This window comes from Erpetoichthys calabaricus, chromosome 7 (assembly GCF_900747795.2).
Source record: "Erpetoichthys calabaricus chromosome 7, fErpCal1.3, whole genome shotgun sequence".
NCBI classification, from domain to species: domain Eukaryota; kingdom Metazoa; phylum Chordata; class Cladistia; order Polypteriformes; family Polypteridae; genus Erpetoichthys; species Erpetoichthys calabaricus.
In genome coordinates this window covers 168871662-168896474 of record NC_041400.2, presented here as the reverse complement: position 1 = coordinate 168896474, position 24813 = coordinate 168871662, and the positions used below count along the sequence as shown (strand labels likewise).

The following is a 24813-nucleotide window of genomic DNA, read 5'->3' as shown; positions in this document are numbered from 1 at the left end:
AACTTTTTTTTTCTTTTTACTTTCTCATCCAAAAATTCCATCTCGAGATTTTGATGAATCTCGAGATTTTAGACCTCCCCGAGTCCGAAAATACCATTTTTGGAATTGTGTCTGTCTGTAAACACGATAACTCGATTACGCTTTCACTTAGGTCAACCAAATTTTGTATACAAGTATTAAGTACAAAAAATAGATTTCTATCAACTTTTTGGGTAGTTCCGTTAACGGAAGTTGTACTTTACCTTTTATTCATGCAGCTGCAGAATCTAATTTACTTAACTTTACTTTTATAGTAATCATTCAATATATTATTAATTTGATTTATCATTGATAGTTCTTTAATGTACATAACATACAGTGCATCCGGAAAGTATTCACCGCGCATCACTTTTTCCACATTTTGTTATGTTACAGCCTTATTCCAAAATCGATTAAATTCATTTTTTTCCTCAGAATTCTACACACAACACCCCATAATGTCAACGTGAAAAAAGTTTACTTGAGATTTTTGCAAATTTATTAAAAATAAAATAATTGAGAAAGCACATGTACATAAATATTCACAGCCTTTGCCGTGAAGCTCCAAATTGAGCTCAGGTGCATCCCGTTTCCCCTGATCATCCTTGAGATGTTTCTGCAGCTTAACTGGAGTCCACCTGTGGTAAATTCAGTTGACTGGACATGATTTGGAAAGGCACACACCTGTCTATATAAGGTCCCACAGTTGACAGTTCATGTCAGAGCACAAACCAAGCATGAAGTCAAAGGAACTGTCTGTAGACGTCCAAGACAGGATTGTCTCGAGGCACATATCTGGGGAAGGTTACAGAAAAATTTCTGCTGGTTTGAGGGTCCCAATGAGCACAGTGGCCTCCATCATCCGTAAGTGGAAGAAGTTCGAAACCACCAGGACTCTTCCTAGAGCTGGCCGGCCATCTAAACTGAGCGATGGGGGGAGAAGGGCCTTAGTCAGGGAGGTGACCAAGAACTCGATGGTCACTCTGTCAGAGGTCCTCTGTGGAGAGAGGAGAACCTTCCAGAAGGACAACCATCTCGGCAGCAATCCACCAATCAGGCCTGTATGGTACAGTGGCCAGACGGAAGCCACTCCTTAGTAAAAGGCACATGGCAGCCTGTGTGGAGTTTGCCAAAAGGACTGAAGGGCTCTCAGACCATGAGAAAGAAAATTCTCTGGTCTGATGAGACAAAGATTGAACTCTTTGGTGTGAATGCCAGGCGTCACGTTTGGAGGAAACCAGGCACCGCTCATCACCAGGCCAATACCATCCCTACAGTGAAGCATGGTGGTGGCAGCATCATGCTGTGGGGATGTTTTTCAGCGGCAGGGACTGGGAGACTAGTCAGGATAAAGGGAAAGATGACTGCAGCAATGTACAGAGACATCCTGGATGAAAACCTGCTCCAAAGCACTCTTGACCTCAGACTGGGGCGACGGTTCATCTTTCAGCAGGACAACGACCCAAAGCACACAGCCAAGATATCAAAGGAGTGGCTTCAGGACAACTCTGTGAATGTCCTTGAGTGGCCCACCCAGAGCCCAGACCTGAATCCAATCGAACATCTCTAGAGAGATCTTAAAATGGCTGTGCACCGACGCTTCCCATCCAACCTGATGGGGCTTGAGAGGTGCTGCAAAGAGGAATGGGCGAAACTGGCCAAGGACAGGTGTGCCAAGCTTGTGGCATCATATTCAACAAGACTTGAGGCTGTAATTGCTGCCAAAGGTGCATCGACAAAGTATTGAGCAAAGGCTGTGAATACTTATGTACATGTGATTTCTCAGTTTTTGTATTTTTAATAAATTTGCACTGTAAAAATATAGTCATTGTTTTACAGTTTACTCCTCAAATTTCCATCCCCATTATCTGAGTATATGAGAAAGTCGAGGGGAGACCACTCCCGATTTTTTTTTTCTATTCTGTCATGGTACATAAAACACACAACATCAGTCAGACGAGTTTCTCTTCTGTTTGGAAGATCCAAAAGCCCCCAAGTTCTGCTCTCTTCTTCCAGCCGAGCACTAATGGGCTATCGGCTCTCATGCGCAGAGCCACCCCTACGACTAAAAACAAAATCAAACCTGTTTGACTGAATCTCTGCGAATGCCAGACTATACGACTGCACCCGACTCACTAAGATTATGAAAATAATGAAAACGTCCTGTAATGTGACAAGGGCTTTAGCTCTGTATGAGTGAGTGCACTCGGCGACGGACTGAAATGTTGTCCACAGTTTGTGACCGGTGATGCCCAGATAGGCACTGCTTTACCTTTGACCTATAAATGAACAAATAAATAATATTTCAATGGCACAGTCTATCACAAAGTAACTGCGGTGAAATAACACTGAGGAGAGCCATCTGAATCCTACTAGACGTGATTGCCATGTTTTGGCCATCAACTTCCTTTTGTTTTAATGGAGTTAAATTTTAAAGAAGGCAAAAAGATGACAACTACAGCTAAGTATTCCAACACTTACTATGGATGGCAGCCAAATGGTTGAGTGCAGGAAATCAAAGGACTTTGAAGAAATGACTGAAAGTGCGAGAATGAGGAGGCTGGCTGCTCGTGTATGAAGTCAAATGAATGTGGAAAGTAAAGGACGGGAAGGAAAGACCCGCTAAATCATTCCACTGGCACGTGTGAGTCTTTCTAATTATTCTTTGGTTATTTGCTTGTTACAGTTTATTAAAAGCTTCTGACACGAGGCAACTCTGACAAAAACTGAGTGGTTTATATTGACGCAACATTCTCGTCATCGTAGCAATTGCTGACACAATTCAAAGGGCAAAAAAGACTGAATAAGGGTGAGCCGCCTTAATCCAGGGTGTTCATAAAAAAATGTAATGATTTACTTGATAAGCAAGAACAGTTGCGTCAAATATTTGAAATAAGGTGTGCTACAATTCAAATGTTTAAAGACTAAATGTTCTTGATTGTAGTAGATATTTGTCATTTTTAACCTTCTGGAAGGGGCTATTAAAGGGCTACGACTACCAGTAAAAACTAAAATATCAAAAATGTCCATAGCCTCCTCTGCTCGAGACTCAACAGGTTTAACTCTCGCCGTCTGTCACAGTAGGACATGTCCTCAAGTCCTGTGATGCACTTGGTTGCTCTCCTCTGTGCAACATAAAGTGCTGCTATGTCTTTCTTGTAGTGTGGTGACCAGAACTGCACACAGCACTCCAGATGAAGTCTCACTAGTGCGTTATATAGTCTGAGCGGAACGTCCCACAATTTATATTCAATAGTTTTTACAAAAGAACTTTTTTTTTTTTAATTAATTTTTAATTGTAATCTTTCCATACAAATAGATCAATTTATACCCAAACAAAATTGAAGACAAATCAAACCCCACCCCTGAGAAGGAGAGCTTTGCCATTATTTGAAAAAATAACTTTTAAAACATTTTATTTGGTGTTTTAGTCGCTTTGCCACATTGCTTAGATGATGAAAATGTTGCGCTAACATAAACCCCTAAAAATAAATCCTTTACTGATGATGATTCTTTGTTTGTCCTTTTATACACCAGTCAAGGGTTTCTGGTTATCCTTCCTCTTTTGGAGCTTTTATCATATTTTTGGGATATTTCTAATTATTTTGCCTAATTATATTTCCTTTAATGGGAAACATAATCCATTCTGTCAGGAACTACAATAAAGTAAAACCCCATGCTTGACAACCCTACCACCCGATAACCCAACCCAATGCTTCATTAAAATAGCGGCAACAAAAGAACAAAGGATGTCATGCACATCAGCAAGTGAGGAAACCGCACAACATCGAGCCCATTATGGAGAGAAGAGCTAAGGATTAGGGTTGTGGCCAGGACTTGGGTCCACCCAACAGTTAGTAGTTTTGAAGTAAGCCGAGTCTCCTTAGGCAGGTTTGTTGGTCCTTCAAAGAGACCTCTTACCATTTTAGTTCGGTTTGTGATTCCTATTCATGACATCGATTACATGGCCAATCATGTACTGGAGGACACCAGTGGAAATTAAAAGGAAGGGCATTTAGGACCGAAGCCAGGAATCACTTCTTTACATGAACAGTTGTGGGAATCTCAAACAAACTATCAGGCCATGTAGATGAAACAGAAACACTGGCAACCTTTAAAAAGGATCTGAATGAGATACTGGGACAGCTTAGCTATTAACTAAACAAATGAGCTGAGTGGCCTCCACTCATTTGTCAAATGTCTTATGATCTTTAATAAAGTTTGGCCCAAGTTGGATCAACACCTGGGTGTATTTGTGACAAACAAAAAAGACAATTTAATTCTGAGAATTCTTAAGACTTCATGAGTGACCGTTCAAAACTCTGTGTGCATTAAATTACCTGTTACTTAAGTATCCTACGATATGGTGAACTAGATAATATCAGAAGTTATTTAAATGGGACTTAAAGCCGACTGAACTTGCTGTATCAGTTAACCCTAGAAACAGCACTGGCAGCACACTATTGGCCGTCAGGAAACTGGGCAAGCAAGACACTGCTGGAAGGTCAGCACGTAGCTGCTAAATTTGCTATGCCCAGTGATTTTCAGCTGTCTAAACTATTATGGTCTGGCGACACAAACCAGAAATTGCAATCAGCAACTGACATAAACCCCTCAATGCCGGCTAAAAGTCACATAACAAGGCTTTAGAAATCGACAATCCATTGCACCCTGGTGACGCTTGCTGAGACTCAACTTACTAGAAATGGTGGAAGTGCAGCACCTTGGCGATACCCGTTTGCACTCCTGTTTAGCTTTTCACCTGTAGCCTCCACATACTTTATACACAAAGACACACACGTTAAAAAAATTAACGCAAAGCATAATTTGATATGAGATATAGCAAATATAGTGCATTTAATAAAACACGTACAAATATAAAATGAAACACTGTACATAAGTTCATCTAACAGGTAAAAAAACCAAAAGAAAATATTATAAACTAATGAAACTGTGCAAAGAGAAAGCTTTTAAAGAATACTGTACAATGAAGAACTTCATCCACTATAATACTGGTCAGAGATGTTATGTGCTTTTTTTTACATTTCTGGAAGCGCATGACCTGAAATATGATGGGTGTTAATATCACAAACTAGGACTACGACAACTGGTTACATTTAGACAGAAGAATCCTTTTCAAAAGAATGGCACAAAAACAAAGCGAAATGGACCCTCACTTTCTGTAACATTCAGACGGGTGGGGGGGTCATTTACCAGTAAATTTCCTTCAGGAATATTAGGCAGGTCTACAGTAAAAGCAAAATGTCTGCAACGGGGAGACCTTCTGTTTTCTTCTGTCACCATTAAGAGTGCAACAGCATTGATAAAGCCTTGCCACTGTGTCAGACTAACATGAACATTACGGTGTGCACAGAACTAGACATTAACCCTAATTTAGATCAGATCACTTACATGTGTGTGGTTAAAGCTTATTGTACTGGCATGAAACATTTTTTAGAATACGCACCATTTCCACTTACAGGAAAAAACTGACTTCATTCCCTAATTCCCCTGGAGGAAGGGTGGTGTTCCAACATGCAAAATGAAAGAACTGATCCGGGAAATACATTCTGCACATCCATCAGAACAAATGGATGTTGGTCAGAGGCATACGGGCAAAAAAAAAAAAAAAAGTCCAGTCCGACTGGATCATTCCACCCCAAAGCCATTTACTGAAGTCATCTGTTTCACACACCATGACACACAACATCAGCAGGAAACGTCTTTTTCCTGTCCACAGGGTTGCTGAGTTACTGGCAGTTTTTGGAAAACTTCATAAAATTTCTCTCATGTTTTTATGGGAAAAAGAAATAAAGTTCCTGACAAAACAGGTTTCAGTGGGGACCAACACTTGACAAACAGCACACAATATGAACATTTTCTTTAAAACTGCACACAATTGTTTGCCTGAGATGTGTACTGTTCAGAAATTTCTTGATTGCTTCAAGATGACACCTTCAGAGGGCAGGTTTATAGAGGAAAAAGTCAAAAATGGATGGTGGTATGGTGTTTAAAAGTATACCCTGACCAAAAACGATTGTTTTGCTTTATCTGTCACTTACCCACTTTTGTTTGTTGTAATGGCCGAGAAAAAAAAAAATCTCATGTTTTTATGGGGAAGAGAGATGACAAAGTTGCTGACATAACAGGTTTCAGTGGGGACAACACTCTACAAACAGCAAGCGAGATGGAAATATCTGTAAAAATGTGTGTTGCATAATCCACACGTCAGTTAGCCAGTGATATGCTCACTACATCTCAAACACGTGTATTTTTGCTAAACTTAACTGAACCACTTCTCATGAACGACTGGGGAGCACATTTAAATGCAATCGAGCTTTTGAACTGAAGACCTGCTTCTTCCTGCAAAAACATTCCGTGTTTGGGACGTTGTGAGCATACAACTGGATATCTGGCACATGGATTATGCAACACAAATCGAGGTTTTTATTTCATGGACGTTTTGATTTTGTTTGCTCTTTTTTTGGCATAGGCCCCATTGTGTTAGGATCTTTGTTATCTCCCTTCCACATAAAAACAGGAGATTAAATATTTTTCTTAGCCATTGCTGAAAACAACAAGGGGTAATAAAACAAATATTTCTGGAAAGAGTATTCCTTTAAGATTGAATAAAAAAGCAAGAGTATACAAAAGCTAAGGTAAGAAGTAGAATGCAAAATAAGTAACAAACATTTGCAGCCATCAGCACCCCCTGCACACAGACGCATCACTTATGCTCTTCGTTTTCAAACATACATCTTCTGTGAGGCACACAAGGTTAGAAAAGAATAAAGCTTATCTGTAATGTGCCGATTGGGTCATCTTCTGGCAGAGGTCTCCATCTACAGCAGGGGTGTGCAAAGTCATTCCTGGAGGGCCGCAGTGGCTGCAGGTTTTTGTTCCAACCCAATTGCTTAATAAGAAGCACTAATTGCTCTAGAAACACTTCTGCTTCATTTTAGTTACCTCCCTCGTTAAGATTTTGAACCCTTATTGCTTATTTAAGTCTTAAACAGCTGCATTCTTGGTTTGTAATTGCTCCTTATTAGCAATAAGATGCAAATGACAAAAGAAACCAGCAGTTATCCATTTTGCTTGTTACCCTTTACGCCTGTGTGTATTTATCATGCACTATTTGGTTTAATTAAATACTTGGAAGGAAAGAGAAGAGAAAAAAGTGAAGGACTGAGAATTACCCATCCGTTTTACACTTCAAAATATTTGGATGATATCTTTAGAATGGAAAAAAAAAATCTAGGATTTGAGAATGACTTAAAATAGCAGAGTTAAAGCACTAACAAGCCATGAAATGTAATTATTGGTAAGGATTGTTTTCTAATTAAACAACTGGGTTGGAACAAAAACCCGCAGCCACTGCGGCCCTCCAGGAATGACTTTGCACACCCCTGATCTACAGCAAGCGTTAAGAAATGAAAGCAGCTGCAAACTGAGAGTGGCACTAAGACTAAGCAATGTGTCCTCCCATCATCCAAAACTCAGAACTTCACTTTGTTGCCGACACTACAGCAGGATTTGACTCGCGTCCAATGTTACACTCAGCAATCCAAAGAGCTGAGGATAAATGGACTGCAGAACTCAGATTTTATTTTTTGACTACAGGTATCGGAAGCACAATTCTAAAAGCACACACCCTTGGGATCAAACTAGATTCTGTGCTTCTGGCGATTTCAGGCCAAAAGCTTTTTATACTGGCTGCTTTGAAGGCTGTTCGAAAAGGTTTCCATTTTGCTGCTCTGGCTATCCGACTTGGCGTAGCTAATCTCAACTGCATCTCCTTTGCAAAAGAGAAGATTGTGGAGGTGCCGTTGGCAGGTGGAAGATCCAAAGTAATAAATCAGGGGGTCAAGAGTGCAGCTAATGCTGCCAAGACACATGGAGATGAGATAGGCAAAGTAGGAATTCTCATTGTAGCCATTAGCAAAACGCAGATAGTGGGTGAGTAAAATGATGTTGGTGGGGGCAAAGCAGACAATGAAGATGGTGAAGACGACAACAGCCATGAAGATAGCACGGGTCTTCCTGCACTTGCTGGCGACATTTGTCGAACCGAGGCACTGAATGATACGAATATAACAAACGGACGTGACTATCATGGGGATAAAAAAGAAAACAAAACAGAAAATGGGAAAGAAGTAGAGATAGTAGCCTTGAAATTGTTTGATGTCCAGCACATCATGGCAGGTTGTGATGCTGAGATCAGGGATTCTTGCTGTCTGTTCTGACAACAGAATAGGCATAACACCACCAACGGATAAGAACCACATAGATACACACACAATGATGGCATTCTCCCGGCTTCGCCAGGACAGAGACTGCATGGGGTAGACCACAGCAAGGAAACGGTCAATGGCTATGCACATTACAAGGAGGACTGAGCAGTACATGTTGCAGTAAAAAGCAGCTGTGACAATCCTGCACATCACAGGTCCGTAGGTCCAGTTGTTCCCAGAAAAGTGGTATGATATTTTAAATGGCAGCAGAAGAATAAAAAGCAGGTCAGCGAAGGCCAGGTTCAGCATGTATATAACGGCTGGTTTTGTTAATTTCACTTTAAAGATGAACATAAGAATGGCGAGGCCATTCAGAAGTAAGCTGGCAACAAACACCATGGTATACACAGAAGGGATAAAGAGTGTCATCCATCGACCAGTAAGGTACTCTTTAGTGGTCTGTGTTATGAACATCTTGGAGTGGTTTTGTTTTCGGGAGACACGAACTTCTGGGACTCCCATTCCAGAACCACTGCCTTCATCTTTGTGGTTGAGAACATCCAAATAATCGATGGGCTCATCTGTGACATCGCTGTAGAAAGACGGGAAGCCTCTAGGACCTGAAAAAGAGATACAAAAGGTTCCAAGAATGAAATTAAATTAGGACTCGATTATACAAAGTTTACACAAAATGATGGTACATGACTTTGGTTTGCAGATGGACATTTTAACTTAACACTGAAGTAAACATGAATTTATAAAGTTTGCATATACACAAAAAGAGGCTTGAAATGTGCATACGCAACTTTCCACACAAACATCAGGATTTATCAAAGAAAACTTGACACAAAAGCTTACTTATATTTACGACAACTCTGAGCCATGCGTATGCAACATTTTGGAGAAACTGGACAATAACAACCCTCTTGATCAAGTAGTGAAATGAAGTCAAACCAACTAAACGACAACTCGCACGCATAACAATTCAAATTGCCAAACAGTTATTAGAATGTGCATTGACGTGACAAACATATTATACCTCAAAAGTGACGAATATGACGCACAGACTGTATTTTAGTTCCCTTTTAAGACGGCCAATGCTACATACGTGCATTCAAGAGCTTTTTTGATTTTTCATCGGCTTATATTGGCTACCTGTTGTCATGTCTCAGGGTACTTGCTGACAGATCAGAAATATTTCAGCCAAGCTTACTCTGACATGCCCACAGTGCCTGAAGCAATTAACTGTCGAGTCCCTACATCCAATTTTCATATGGTGCCAGTGTACATACAGTACATTAAAAACAAAGTTTTTGCCAACATAAAGACAATTTGCAGCAGTGTCCAGTTCTCCTAACATAATCACGTTACTGCATGCATTGCAAACAAGAATGAATATGCTTTTGTTAACTGTAAGCAGTGACATTCCAATAATGCACAAGTCATCCAAGATCAGACTGGTAAAAATTGTGTCTCGATGGCCTGGGTCAACATGTCATTTATTAATTTTGAGGCAAAGTAGCTTTAACAGACATGATGGCTGCCTTGGTGGTAAGGTAACTGGCTGAACCTCTGTGTTTTACATAGCTTGCACTATTATTCATTGTAACAGCAATCAAGTCATTATAAGTGTCAGGGGATAGTGGCTACCCACTTAGAGGTTGGCGCCTTACACCTTTCCTGGGGCCCCAGAGCACATAGGAGAGGCGCTATAATGCTGTGCATGATCCTGTGCTCTCAGTGGAGGAGTATAGCCTGATACTCTTGAATGCAGGAGGCAGGATCTCGATGTGTCAGGAAGAAGCTGCTCTACCTGCCAATGAAGTTCAGCAGCATCATCATGATTGCTTATGTATGAGGCCGATTACCATGCTCAATGGATGGATGTTTCAGGGCGGTGTTTCGAGGCACATATCTACAAGGTGACTGTGAATTATAAAGGGTAAAATGTATACAAATGTGCATATACCAGGTTTAATGAATCAGATTTTTTTTAGTGTACGCAATTTGTTGTTTTGCCATGCACTTATTTTCATGCCCAGAACCACGGAAAATTTTATAAGAGTTTGTTTTTAGCGATCACAACATCCGTTCCAGTAGTTGGCTTCAAGGCATCCTTATTTAACCCACTGCTCTTTTAAACCTTTGTATCTTTTCGGTCATTATATTTGCTAAAATGACTTCATGTTATGCACATCCTAATTATGTTCATGAAAATCACTCCAGGGGTTCCCTCAGGCCTTCATTAGCTCACAGCCTGCCACCATGATATCACAGCATTGATATCCACAATTACCCCATAAGTGAATATTATTCACAAATCAATATTGTGAACTTCCTTTATTAGGAGCTCGGCAGCAACATTCATGTCTCTGGTGACTCTTCCTATGAAGTCAGTAGACGGATTGGGAGAGCATGGGGGGTCATGAGGTTGCTGGAAAGGGGTGTGTGGCGCTCCCATATTTTTGCGGAAGGACGAAGGTCCAAGTCTTTAGAGTCCTGGTGCTTCCTGTCTTGCTATATGGTTGCAAGACATGGACGCTATCCAGTGACCTCAGATGAAGACTGGACTCCTTTGGTACTGTGTCTTTCCGGAGAATCCTTGGGTCCTGTTGGTTTGACTTTGTGATGAATGAGGCACATTACCTGCATTGTGAGGGTGCATCAGTTATGGCACTAGGGCCATGTGGTGCGATTCCCCAATGATGATCCGGCTTGCAAGATCTTCATTGAATGAGGACCCGAGTGGATGGACCAGGCTAAGGGGACATCCACGTAACACCTGGCTGTGGCAGATAGAGGGTCATTTCTGGTTGGGGACTGGACCATTTGTCTGCCTGGGGGGGTTGCCAACCAGGATACCGAGCTGATTTGTCATGTGGTGGGTGCAGTAATGTGCTGTACCTGTGCATGCTCCCCAACCTGATCTGACCTGACTGATCCCTACAGCACTGAAACAAAGGCAGGAAATGAGAGATGATGTTCAATAATCAATACATTATCATTCAATGGCATTAGCTCCAGATTCAAGAGTGAAAGATCAGCCTTCTGTATAATTTTTAGGAAAGTGTTGAAGTTGTGTTCACTAACTTAAGGAAGCCACTGACTCTCTGCACATCTTTCTTTAAAAGCTCACCTGACCCAGAATGAATTTTTTTCTGACTACATGAAATCTTTTGTTAATTTCTCTTCTTAATGGAAAGGACCAAAGAAAAAAGGTCAAATGTCCAAAGTTACAATTTCAAAGTTGTTAACCAGTCTTTGAAAAGGGCAAAAAAAAAAAAGGAGGATTGTCATGAGTCAAGCAGAGGTCTGGACCTTTCGATCACTAACTGTTCTGCCTTAAATGAAAATATTTCAAGGAGAATGATTTTATTTGATGAGGAGATGAACAAGACAAAAACTGTGGTCAGGAAACTAGTCAAAATGATACTGAAGATGAACCAAGGCAATAATGTGTACACAAAAATCAAAGAAAAAACAATAAGCTAAGCCCTGAAATCAGTGAACAACATTAACTACTTTGTATCCAAAATCTTATAAAACACCAACATTTATACCATTGCTATGGTGAAGTCATGTGTTGTAACTTCTAGTTCTTAGTTGAAACTAAGCTAGTAACCATACAAAATGAGCCTCCAAAATGGCAATGCCTGTCACAAACAAAACAACCACGTGATACAATAAATATATGACAACTTTTTCATCAAGTCAAAATGAAACTTCGTTCATTTCATTTTTTCTCACTTCTATGTGGGGTCGATGTAGATGATTAACCTTCCCCATACAGCTCAGTCCTGCATCTCCCTCACCAGTCAAGCCCTGTTCCTTCAGATGATCTTTTAGTCATAGTCATTGTCTCTCCCCATCACAGTCCATACTACTTCAATTTATATTCCAATACTTTTGAAGACATCTCTCCCACTTTTGTTGTCTCATTTCTTATTCTGTCCTTTATTTTTGTTTTTTTTAACACTATACATCTATGTCAACATTCTTACTTCTACCACATCCAAACTTCTTCCCAGTGCTCCTTAACTACCCATGTCTCAGCTCCAAATATCATTGGTGATTTTACTACGGTCTTAAAAGCCTTACCTTTAACCTTCATTTTGGTTGAGGTGAGGCTTTTGTATAAGTAGGCAAAGGAGGCGAGCCCTATCCTGGTCAATAAAGCCTTTTGGAGGCCTCACAACTCTTTTACCATGTATGAGAGATTCATTTCATGATAAAGTGCAGACAACCTGTGTCAATGGATTCATGTTATCCAATCTACCAGAATGGTGATGAATACCTTTCATGAATTAAAATGAACTCAGAAGCACCAAAATGGACTGATGCATCATTTAGGGTTGAGTCCATGTCTCACAGTTGAGCTGCTGAGAAAGGCTTCCAACCCTCTCCTGGGCCTGAAATGGATTCAATGGGACTGCGGAGGTTCTGCTGTGCCAAAATAAACTTACTGGGATTATACAGGCAGTCGACATATTTGAAATGCAGTTCTGAATAGAAAAGACAAAATGATAATATTCTGAACACTTCTTCATCCTCTGAAATTGGTGTATTTTAAATGGCAATTGCATGATGAACTTAAAAACACAAATATCATGAATGCAGAAAAAACGAGAAGTTTTTCTCTTTTTTCTTGCAGTGCTACATGTGGCGTGCAGTGCCTATAATAGAAAAGAGTGCTATAAAAGTAGAAAGCATCCTGTTGCGTTACTGTCTACCAGATGTTACCTATTTGCTGTGCTGGCTGGAAACTGGGAACACTTGAGTGCAGTCAGTTCCTTGGCGTCTGTCTTGATGTCTCATGCTATACCAACTTCCAGTACACTTTGGCAAGAGAAACTTACAATCCTCTAATCCTCTGACATCTGTATTAAAATTGTTTGCGCTTTATCAGTGAATACAGCTGGTCACACAAGTACACAGTCTTGGAGAGGACACAGGAAGCCTTACTATGGCTGAATCATTATCTTAAGCTTTGTCAGGTTTTATGGTCCAGGCCTCCCTAGTATCTTGTGATAATCCCCCCCACTTACACGTAACAAGCTGCCTTTTAAAAGGCCAATGTATTATGGTAGAGAGGACCAGCTGAGGTGCGAGGAAATTTTCTCTCAAATGTCAAAAGAATGAAGTGTCCTGAGGAGATTTGTCTCACATTTTCAAGTTAAGAGAGACATAACCATAGTCCTGCGCTGAGGGGGGGTTGTGGTCAGGGGTCCTATGTGGTCCTTAGTGTGGTGCATTTATAATTTGATTGAGTGGGAGACTTGTGAAAAGGACAAATCATAGTATGGTTTACGAGATAAAAACTTTTTTTTCCCTCTTATAAATCAAAAAACACTTGTGTTCTAGTATTCCAGTGGCACTTTAATTATTCCCAATACAAGGAGTCAATCATCTAAACCTGGAACCTCTGATTGTGGCAGGGAGGGAACTGTAAAGGGTGAGGGGGTTCAAGTCTGTGGAAACAATTGCTCTGTTGGGCAGCCGCTACTAACGTCCCACAGGAAGACTTCTGTCTACAAATGCTGTATCCCAAATTCCTTAAGGGAGTTTGGGAATGGGAAAACAAAACACGTCTGAAGAAGTCTGGCACAGTGACAGCAGAAGTGCTATGGCTTTCAAAATGCAGGTCTTTCAGCTTAACCGGAATATCTTGTGGAACAATACACAGTAAATCTGATTTGCAAATGGGCTAGAAAAAGTGGAATAAAAACACAGATGAGTGTGAATGGCTTTTTTTTTTTTTTTATTAAATTTTCTTGTAATCATTCCGTACATATAGATCAATTTTTATGAAAAATAGGATTGAAAGCAAATCAAACCCCACCCCTGAGAAGGACAGCATGGCCAAAGGAGTAATGCTTAAGGCTTGTAAACATGCCTAAATTATTGAGTTTAATAGGGCAAAAAAAGATAAATGGAGAAGGAAAAGAAATGTGGGTAATATGCGAGAATGGGTTTATTAAGGCCCTGTTCACATTTGGGTTTGCATGGTATACTGGTACTGAAAAAGCACCAAAAATAATTTTTTGGTAAAAAATGGTACAATACTGGCATTTCTTCAGTTTTTGTAAGGCAAGTAAATGGTAGTTTTCAAACTCCTCACGCTCATTCATTTATTACCAGAATCACAACTGGTGCACTCCCCCTTCTTCTCTTTAATGAAATATACATATCGAATCTAGCTCTACAGCAGTCACTATATTAATATTAATACGAAAGACTCCAAGGAGATTTCGCTTATCTTAATATTCATTTGAACAGTACAGCAAGGCAAGACAGAAAGTGTGACAGAGCAGGGAGGCTGCAGTGACAATGGTGGTATGTGAGGTTGGCACAGAGTTACCTGTTATTGCTTTGGTACAGCTTTGGCACCGGTACTTGTATTGATACCAAAATCAATTTTAGTACGCATAAAACACCAGTTGTAAACTGTAAAGGGCTTGATAAGATAGCACAATCTGTTCCTGTTATTCTAAGACAGTCATAAAAGTCATACATTTAATAATTTAGAAATTAACAAGAAATGAAGTAGGGCAAAATATCTCTTGATTGCATGAACATTTTTCTTTAAAAACATAATAAAAGTAAAATGAATACTGAACAATACACAAGAAAGACAAGTGTCAAAAGGACAGTGTACAAAGATTGTTGTGGAAGGAAGACATAAACATGGAGAAAGTGTGCAAAGCCTCCAAAAAGGCTCCATAAGCAGGCACAAACCTTCATAGACCTGCCCAGGAACAGCCTTACCCCAGGCTGCCAGCCCCCAACTACTACCTGCAGGCTTGGGCCTGCCCAGGACCAAAATGGAAAGCTAGTACAGAAAACCTAAAGCAAAGTATTTTTTTTCTTTTTTTTTTTTATAAATTGTGAATTTTCTTTAGAAAAATCACAAGAAACACAAACAATAGACAAACATGGAAAAAGGAACCTTCCTAGGCCAGACAATAAATATCAAATAGAAATAAAATACTCACAAACTCCAACAAACCACTCTCAATAATCAAGTACTGGAACCCTCACAGTGACCCGAATGTAAAGGCAGAGGGAGAACCCAGCAGTAGTGATGTCAGGGTGGTCCTACTTCCTGGGGTTCCACCCACAAAACACAAGAAATGGTGGAACAATTTAAAGACATAGCAAACAATAAACAAACCTAAAAAATTATAATGAGAAATGAAAAAGAATAATTCCAAAATAAAGCACAAAAAATGCACTTATGCCAGGGTATAAACCCTGACTAAAACATAATTGTATGTTCAACGGATCTTTGTTCAACTATACCTTTAAATTACCATTTCACAGACATTCAAAATTTGTAGTAAACTAGTGAGCCAAATGCATAGCCATGCCATGTCTGTTATGGGGATGGGCTTTATGGATACACATGGGGAAGGTATGCTTCGGACGGTTTTCAGCGGGTCACCCATCTCCTTTATCAGCTATACCCAGAAAGATAACAACCTACAAGAGGAGTCCTGGTGTGGCCCTTTGCTCAGCTCCTTCCACCTCTCATGGTACAACAGTTCTTTAACAGGAAGATATCGTCATTGTGACGAGCAGATGACGACAGAGGAAGTCTCAATCTGTGGTTGATTTTTCTTATCTTGCTTTCACCATCCTTCCTTTCATTCTACTAGGAGCCAATAAATTGAGTTGTCATGGTTGTTGTTTTGGCCATGGCTGCCGATGCTGGATGCATTTGGAAGTGTCTGTCAGTGCTCTGATGACAGCATTGTCATCTTATCGAAGAGCCAGTGCTGTGTTTGCATATAGTCTGAACTTATCAAACAGTCATGGCTACTAGTTCAATGGAAACTTCCAATGCAATTAATAAAAACAAAGTCTGAATTTTGGGAAATCAATCTTGTATCATTTTTAATAATTCTGAGCTCTGTTGTGCCTCTTCCCAATTTACACCATAGATTTACGTTAATGTATTGGTGCTGGTACTCCTTCAAATAAATAAATCAAACATACTTCTTTCTATTTATATATAGACAAATTATTTGGCATCATGCTATGCAAGTATCAAAGGCTGGCTACCCTACTATAAAATGATTTTTCCCTTTTTTTAAAATAGATGTACAGATGCTTTTTCTAACTCCTTCAAATTCAGGATCGTCTTTCTTCTGTCCTCATGTAAAAACTGTTTGCTCCATTAACAACAAAATGATGAGAGAGAAAGAGGGGTTAGGAGGACGCACTGATACAGTACATTGCCGCACCCACCACATGACAAACCAACTCAGGATCCCAGATTAGGACCCGAGTGCAGCCATGCAATGGGTGACACCTCAGCACCACACTAGTTCAGATGGAATGGAACTGGTGTGAAGTTTTCTATGGTGGCTGGAGTGCCAGTTCTGTCACCAACCCCCAGGTTGGAGGGCCTACATGTCGGGCTGGATGCAGAATAACGTCATACCCAGGACAAAGCAATTGCAGGTTAAGGGCCTTGCTCAAGGGCCCAGTGAAGTAGAGTCACTTTTGGTGTTTATGGGATTCGAACCGGCAACCTTCCGGTTACCAGTACAGATCCCTAGCCTCAGAGCCACCACTCCGCCCACAAAATGATGAAGTGAATAAATATCTGAAATTAGCAGGTGGCGATGTTTTTTTGATATCGTTACCATATCTAAATTCAACGATGCAGCTGACAACAGGGGATGCAATAGAGGTCCTTCTTTATTGGATCACCTCACAGCAAATACACATCTTTATACAGCAGCACAATACAACACATAAAGAGCATTTCAAAGTAATAGCTGTATTCACAGAGCACTTCAAAATAAGAGTTGACTACTACAATACACCACAGTGCTCCAGACTGGGTACAGATGTCCAGGGACCCATAATGCCTCACTGCTGTTTCAAGTTTACTGTCTCACTTATAGGCACTTGTGACCTTGTAAAAATCAAAAACGCATCCTCCTCAACTTTTTAGTTTATTTGTATTTCTTCATTAAAAGAATTTTCTATTTAGAAAAGATTGAGGTGTTATTAAAAGAGCAATGTAATCTTCATTCAGAAGATTTTTACAAAATGTCTTCCATTTTGTTGTTCTTCTTGTGCATTTTATGTAACAGAAGATTAACAGGAAACACAGTTACATTCCTAACTATCCATCCATCCATTTTCCAACCCGCTGAATCCGAACACAGGGTCACGGGGGTCTGCTGGAGCCAATCCCAGCCAACACAGGGCACAAGGCAGGAACCAATCCCAGACAGGGTGCCAACCCACCGCAGGACACACACAAACACACACACCAAGCACACACTAGGGCCAATTTAGAATCACCAATCTACCTAACATGTCTTTGGACTGTAGGAGGAAACCAGAGTACCCGGAGAAAATCCACGCAGACACGGGGAGAACATGCAAACTCCACACAGGGAGGACCAGGGAAGCGAACCCAGGTCTCCTAACTGCGAGGCAGCAGCGCTATCACTGCACCACAGTGCCGCCCCTTTCCTAACTACTAGAAATAAAAAGAATACTTTAAAACTTTTAAGCATTTATATTTTCCCTTAGTACTAGATGTCCATTTAGATTACAGGCATTGACTTTAAGGCTAACCTTTCCTTTAAAAATATGCAAGGAATTCAAAATGTTACAATGAGAGGAAACGGGCAAAAATGAAATGGTACATTCACTTGTGATCCAGCCAACTGTCCGCTCAGTGAGAGTTTTCTTATTCTGCCAGTATACAGCAGATAACTAATATATATGGAATTAAAATATTCATATTTCATACTTTTGTTCTTCTTCGTGTCTTGTGTGCGCTATGGCACGTACAAAGGCAGGACAGCTTTGCCTATTAGAGAAGGACTATTGAAGGAGTGAACTGTGCTGAGGTGTGTGCAATAAAGAAATACTAACAAATCCTGAAAAAAGCCATTTCTAACTATCTTATGCCAGTGTTGTTTGAAGACAGGCCTGCGTATTAATAACAATGAAAAAAAATAAAAAATAACAACAAAATGGGTGCGTCAAGAATTATGTGAAATTTGTAAAAAGGGGAATAAAACTCGCCCAAGATGTTAAGAACTGCATTTAGAGAGTTTGAGTAAGGCCGTCATTTATCAATGGACTGAAAATCTCAATTTTTTTTTATGTCAGGCGGTTTTAACTAAAAACCACAACATGAGTTGAGTGTCTGCATAATTTGGTCTAAGACTGATTTTTCAACATTTCACCATCGAGAAGTGTATGAGCATCTGAGCACCTTTTTGACCGTATTAGCAGTGTCCACTAAAATTATCTCCAATTTGCTTCTATTCAACTGCAGATGGTTAACACTCATCCTGCTCTGAATAACAGGCAAGTAACTGGGTAACCCGTGCTAATGCTGCACTCTCCTCAGTAGAAATCTGCTGATAAACCTGTGCGTTGGCCACATAGCACCGAAAAGCCACGGCATGCCAACACAGAATTGTACCCAGACACAACAAACTAGAACAGGACCAAGTAATGACCCAATATGATTTGGTTTCTTTGAAATTTCTTCCCGTTTTATTATATCCCCTTTTTGGAATTTCTTTTTTGCTGTTAAGAGCATTGACATGTGCTGAATCCGATTCTGCTCTTTAGCAATTTACAATGTGTTTAAATACATTTATTCATTTTAATGTCTTATTGCAATGCCATGTTAATTCTTGCGAACACTGCCATTTTAGACTTCACTTGTGTTACTTTGCAGAACCATCAGATATCACGACCTGTGATGTCACTGAAGAGAGACTATAAACGTCAAGACTCATACACTTACTGATTATCTGTTTTGTGTATGTGTTTTATTAGATAAAGAAAGTATGTATTGCAGCTTCCTTGGTATTATGTTTATAATAGAAAAATAAGTCAAAAACATCAAATTTTTTTATAATAACAAAAAATGTAACAGACATACGTAAATTATAAAATGTGTGCATAAATGCAATGGAAAAGTTATGTCTAGTGACAAAGACAGCACTGATGCTAATTTAGCACACGTCCTTTGTGTGGCATCTTTTGAGACAGTCACCAAACACACAGCCAGATGTTGCAATAGGGACAGTAGAAGCATGTTTCTGTTGACACTTTTTGTATTTTTCTGTTGCTTTCACACAAGAGGGTAGAATGTCAGTGCCCAAACACACCTCTTGTGTTCCTGCAGGCTTAGTGACATGAACCTTATGGGGCTAGTGTCTTGCTTTTCCTTTCACATTGATCACCATTATTTTGTCATTTTACTACACAGCTACCGTCACATCATGGTGAAGCTCCACCAACTGAATTCACTGGGCATATCACAGCAGTTTGACTGTATAATGCTGTATCACGCATCAGTTCAAATCAATTCATATCGTCATCACTATCGCTCATTTCAAGCAAGTTGCAGTTAGCTCTAAAGCTGCCTTTACGACTTTTTGTTTGCTATTTTATTTTTCATTGGAGGCTCCACTCCACTCATGAATACTGAGGAGTTACCTTTCAGTTATAAAACCTAGAAATCTTTTTTTTGTGGCATGATGTTATTTCATCCACTAGACAACAGCAGAATACTGTCCCAAGAGTTATTCAGGCTTAACACTATAAAGCATATCATTACACATCACTCCGAGCCTGACTTGCGTTTAATTGTAATTGCATAGAATTCCAATCCCAAGTCAGGCGTGAGGTTATCACCAGGGATGTTAAAGGTTGTTTTCCTTATTTTAGCACTTTCTATGATCACTGAACAATAAGCCTACAGAATTTCAATTTGTTAATAAAAATAAATGGGTAACATCTGTGGTCTGCAACTGAACTGTACAAATACCAGCATCGCAATATGAAACATAAAGCCTCTACATGACTGTTTATGCAGAACCTTAAGAGTAAAAAAAAAATTAAAAGGAGAATAAATTCAGTATTGCAATTCAAGTAACATGAAATCAGTGATCAGTATTTGCCCTAACCTCTCCCTCTAGGTTAAAAATTCTGATACATACCTTTTTGATTTTATACTTTATTAATAGTATTTTGCTCTTTTCTCACAGTGAATTTGAAAAGCATGAATTGCTTATGACTTGTCCACTATTGCTTAAAAGACATATGTGAAAACACAGATGAATGTGAGACTTATTAACACAGAACTTCACACAAATTTGATTCTCAGAGTGCACAAAGTGTTACATTCTAGAGTCTCTAACATAACTAAACAGGGATGAGGCCTCCAAAAAAAGACCATAGAAGCAGACCAAGAGATATACTGGCCAGTCCAGAAAGGGCTCACCCAGACCAGCTTACTCCCAACTACCAATAATAGGCTTTTGCCTGACTAGGCGCAAAAATGGAAATACTGATTCTGAAGTTCAAAATAAATCATAAACAGTTCCAAAATACAAGAGGGACAATACATGAAAACATCTAACTTGAGACTAAAAGATAGACAATAATCCTTATAAAATTAAAATACTTATTGAAAAACAAAGAACAACACAAAATGTGCTCAAAAAGAACAGACAGGAGTTTCTGAAAGGGTAATCATAAGCTGAAAAAGTCCCAAAACATAATCAGATAGATAGATACTTTATTAATCCCAAGGGGAAATTCACAAATAAAAAAAAATTTAAATTCAAATAATAAAACAATTCAAGATACAAAATCCAAAAACAGTAGCATAAAGATCAAAAAATCTTTCTCAATAAAATGAAGTCTGAGCTCCTCTCCTCTGGGATTAAATGGCAAGAGGGAGATCAGGAAACAGTGATGTCAAAGTGACCCTGCCTCTTGGGAAACCACAAAATGGAAACACATTTAAAAAGGCAGTGCATAATTACAAACATAACCAAAAATACTTACAAATCTGAACAATAATAGTTCAAAAATAACAAATGAAACTTAAACTGATATACAACACTAAGTAACATGATCAATAAGAAAGCAGAGCCATAAACATTTCTCACTGCCTGCAATACACATAAGAAAGCTAGACAAAATTCATGACAGCTCAGACACAATAATTTTGTGACTGCCAGCTATGCTTATTTTTGCTCCTAGAGGTCAGAAGAAGTTAAGTGACTGCCCAACACTTCATGAGCCTGTATGTGTTTCACAAATGAAACAGCTGCATGTAACAGATGTTGCATTATAATGGTCTAAGCATTTCTTCTACATCATAATTATTTATTTAGCGGAAGGCTTTATCCATCCATCCATCCATTTTCCAACCCACTATATTCCTAACTACAGGGACATGGGGGTCTGCTGGAGCCAATCCCAGCCAACACAGGGGACAAGGCAGGAACCAATCCCGGGCAGGGTGCCAACCCACCATAGGACACACACAAACACACCCACACACCAAGCACACACTAGGGCCAATTTAGAATCGCCAATCCACCTAACCTGCATGTCTTTGGACTGTGGGAGGAAACCGGAGTGCCCGGAGGAAACCCACGCAGACATGGGGAGAACATGCAAACTCCACGCAGGGAGGACCCGGGAAGCGAACCCAGGTCCCCAGATCTCCCAACTGCGAGGCAGCAGCACTACCCACTGCGCCACCGTGCCGCCCACAAGGCTTTATTCACAACTTATTATTTTTGTAAAAATTATGTTGGGTGTTTATCAAGAAGATACTACCATAAAGAATACAGGGCAACATTTGAAAACAAAACACAAGAAATGTAGGCAGTAAATCAAATATGCAAGACCCAACTTGATGCTTTGCAGCATGGGATGCCAGTTCAGTGCTATTTGTGGGAGCAGTCGGTCAATTACAGATGGAACTGTGTTTTTCTTTTTTCACCTTTACAGTGGCAGCAAAAACATTATATCTGTAACGTGAAAATATATACGTAATTATATATATCCACAAAGGAAGACGATGAATCACAAATCTTAAATTAGTTTATTTATACCTAAGCTTTCAACTCCTACCAGGAGTCATCTTCAGAGGAAAATGATTAGACATACTGGAATCAAAGGCAATATATAGCAAATGAGAAAGTGGGGGTAGGTGGATGTAAGGGGGGTTTGGAATAATAAGGTGAGACACACGTTTAACTGGTAAACATCCGCATATTAAATAAGACTTCATGACCAACACCCTCAGAACCCACCTTATTATTCCACCACCAATTACACTTACCCTTAAGTGACTTTGAACTTGGCATGGTTGTTGGTGCCAGACTGGCTGGTCTGAGTATTTCAGCAACTGCTAGTCTACTGGGATTTTCACTCACAACCACCTCTATGGTTTACAGAGAATGGTCTGAAAAAGGGAAAGTATCCAGTGAGTGGCAGTTCTCTGGGCAAAAATGCCTTTTTGATCCCAGAGATCAGAAGAAAATGGCCTAAAAAGGCAAAAGTAACTCAAATGACCACTCTTTACAACCGAGGTGTGCAGAAGATGAGCTCTGTACACATAACAAGTTGAACCTTGTAGCAGATTTGCTACAGCAGTAGGAGACCACACCGGGTTTCAAAAAATAGACTCTTGGAGGCAAAGAGTACTATAGACGTCGAGAGTGACGGCTAGATTTTTCAGTCTCCTCTCTCACCAGTAGACATCTTGCTCTGATAAGTTCTGATGGTCGGCTTGCTCTAGTGGGTGCTGTGATGAACCTTCCACTTTCTGATGATGGATTCAATGGAGGTTAACAAGATATTCCAACTCTCTGATATTTTTGTAGCCATTTCCTGCCTTGTGCATTTCATTGACTTTGTTTCTCACATCAGCAGAATGTTCCTTTGTCTTCATTTTTGCAGTGATTCTCCAACAAAGACTAAAGGGTGCTTTATATCCAGATACAAAAGACTCACAAGTAGAACCTAATTATGTTTAATTACGGTCAAATGACTATAACCTTTGTGTCGTTTGTGATTAATTTGTCATTTGTGTAAACCTGCAGCTTTCAAAGCACAGAGGTTTAAATACTTTTCAGTTTTTCTTCTTTATTAAATAGCTACAGAAAATGGTTTATTTTGACTTTGGAAACGTATCGTTACAGCAGAAGAGTTGACATTAAAAATACTTAAAAGCTAAAAATGTGTACAAATTTTTTGTCATGTAGAAAAGTATGATGGCTTTAAAGGGGATTTAATACTTATGCACGCCACAGTATATGCACATATTTTTGACAGAATCATGATTCATTTTCTTGTTTAATATAATTCAATCTGTGTGTAGGATTTAGTACTACAATTTAAAACAGCTTTGTTGCGAATGTAGAAGAAGAATGTTCTCCTCAGCACCATGTATTTTGTGTGTTTAGTAAATTAGAATTTTTATAATAACTATTTTTCCAACTTGCCAGTGAGAGACGCTTTGGCTTATGAACTAACAAAAATATGTTATTCCAGGGTTCAGGAGAAATAGTGTCCACATGAATAAAATCTAAGCTGTTTCTTGTTTTCCCTTTCTCAGAGTGAATGTTTCAGGGACAAGGTCACAAGGCTGCAGAAAGTACATGTAGTTTATGCAAAGGCGTCTCTCCTGTGCTTAGCTTTGAGAACACATAATGCTTAGCTCAACAGACATATTGTTTAACTTTACTGTTTTGATAAGGATGTTCTTTCTGTCTTATTAATCATGAGATGCTGAAGTATAAAAAACCCCTCCTGGCTTTTGATCAGGGTTCAATTGAGCTTTGCGGCAATAAGTTATGCTCTTTTGAATCTCTACTTACTGTGACTCCAAATTAATAAACAGGAGAATTTAGAAACTATTATCTGTCTGCTTTTCAGTGTGCCTTTTTCGTCCACACACACTTGGATTAGAAAATCTGTGAAAAACGGACCAGTATGATTCGGAAACACGTTGGAGATTTTATTTCTGATCCATATACAGCAGTATTCTTCCTCATATCTTTCTGGAATTAATAATTCATTACTAATAATAATTCATTACATTTATATAGCGCTTTTCTCAGTACTCAAAGCGCTATCCACACAGGGAGGAACCGGGAAGCGAACCCACAATCTTCCACAGTCTCCTTACTGCAAAGCAGCAGCACTACCACTGTGCCACCTGTGAGGACACTTGTGAGGAATTGACATACTGTATCTGTTCTGGCCTCCTAAATCTATAATTGGAACAGCTGACATCATTCAGTAGACCACGTGGGATCCCGATGTTCAAGTGGAGACATTTTAACTCATGGTCCTTGTCCAGATACAAGGACTACAGTTACCCCATGTCTATCAGATGAATTTGGTATTTTCTGAACTTTCTTGGGTAATGAAGGGCGTCTCAGAACATTTTACCCTGGGACATGTACATACCGTATATACTCACGTAAAAGTCAGGTCTTGAAACCCAAAAAAATCGATCATAAAATCAGACCCCGACTTATATGCCGGTTCAAAACTGCGACACTTAATTTTTTTTTCTTCTTGCCTCCTCCAATCTCACATCAGTTTCTCAGACGCATTGAACTTTGTTGCAGTAGCGTAGTTACCAATTTCTTTTGCCACTTCAATGACTTTTAATTTGAAACCAGCTTCATACTTTCTTCCGATCGAATGCTCCATCATAGATAAGGGATGCTCTTATGATAGAGGTGTATGAGGGTGTGAG

General features: G+C 39.6%; 1 protein-coding gene across 1 annotated transcript in view; it reads right to left on the bottom strand.

The window, feature by feature from the left end:
* Nucleotides 1-4844: 4844 nt before the first annotated feature.
* Nucleotides 4845-24813, bottom strand: part of LOC114654867 (proteinase-activated receptor 1-like) — a 46256-nt gene continuing 26287 nt past the window's right edge. The window contains exon 2 of the mRNA XM_028805699.2: nt 4845-8869. Within this exon, the coding sequence (XP_028661532.1) occupies nt 7707-8869 (1163 nt within the window). The 3' untranslated portion in view covers nt 4845-7706. The remainder of the gene's footprint in view (nt 8870-24813) is intronic.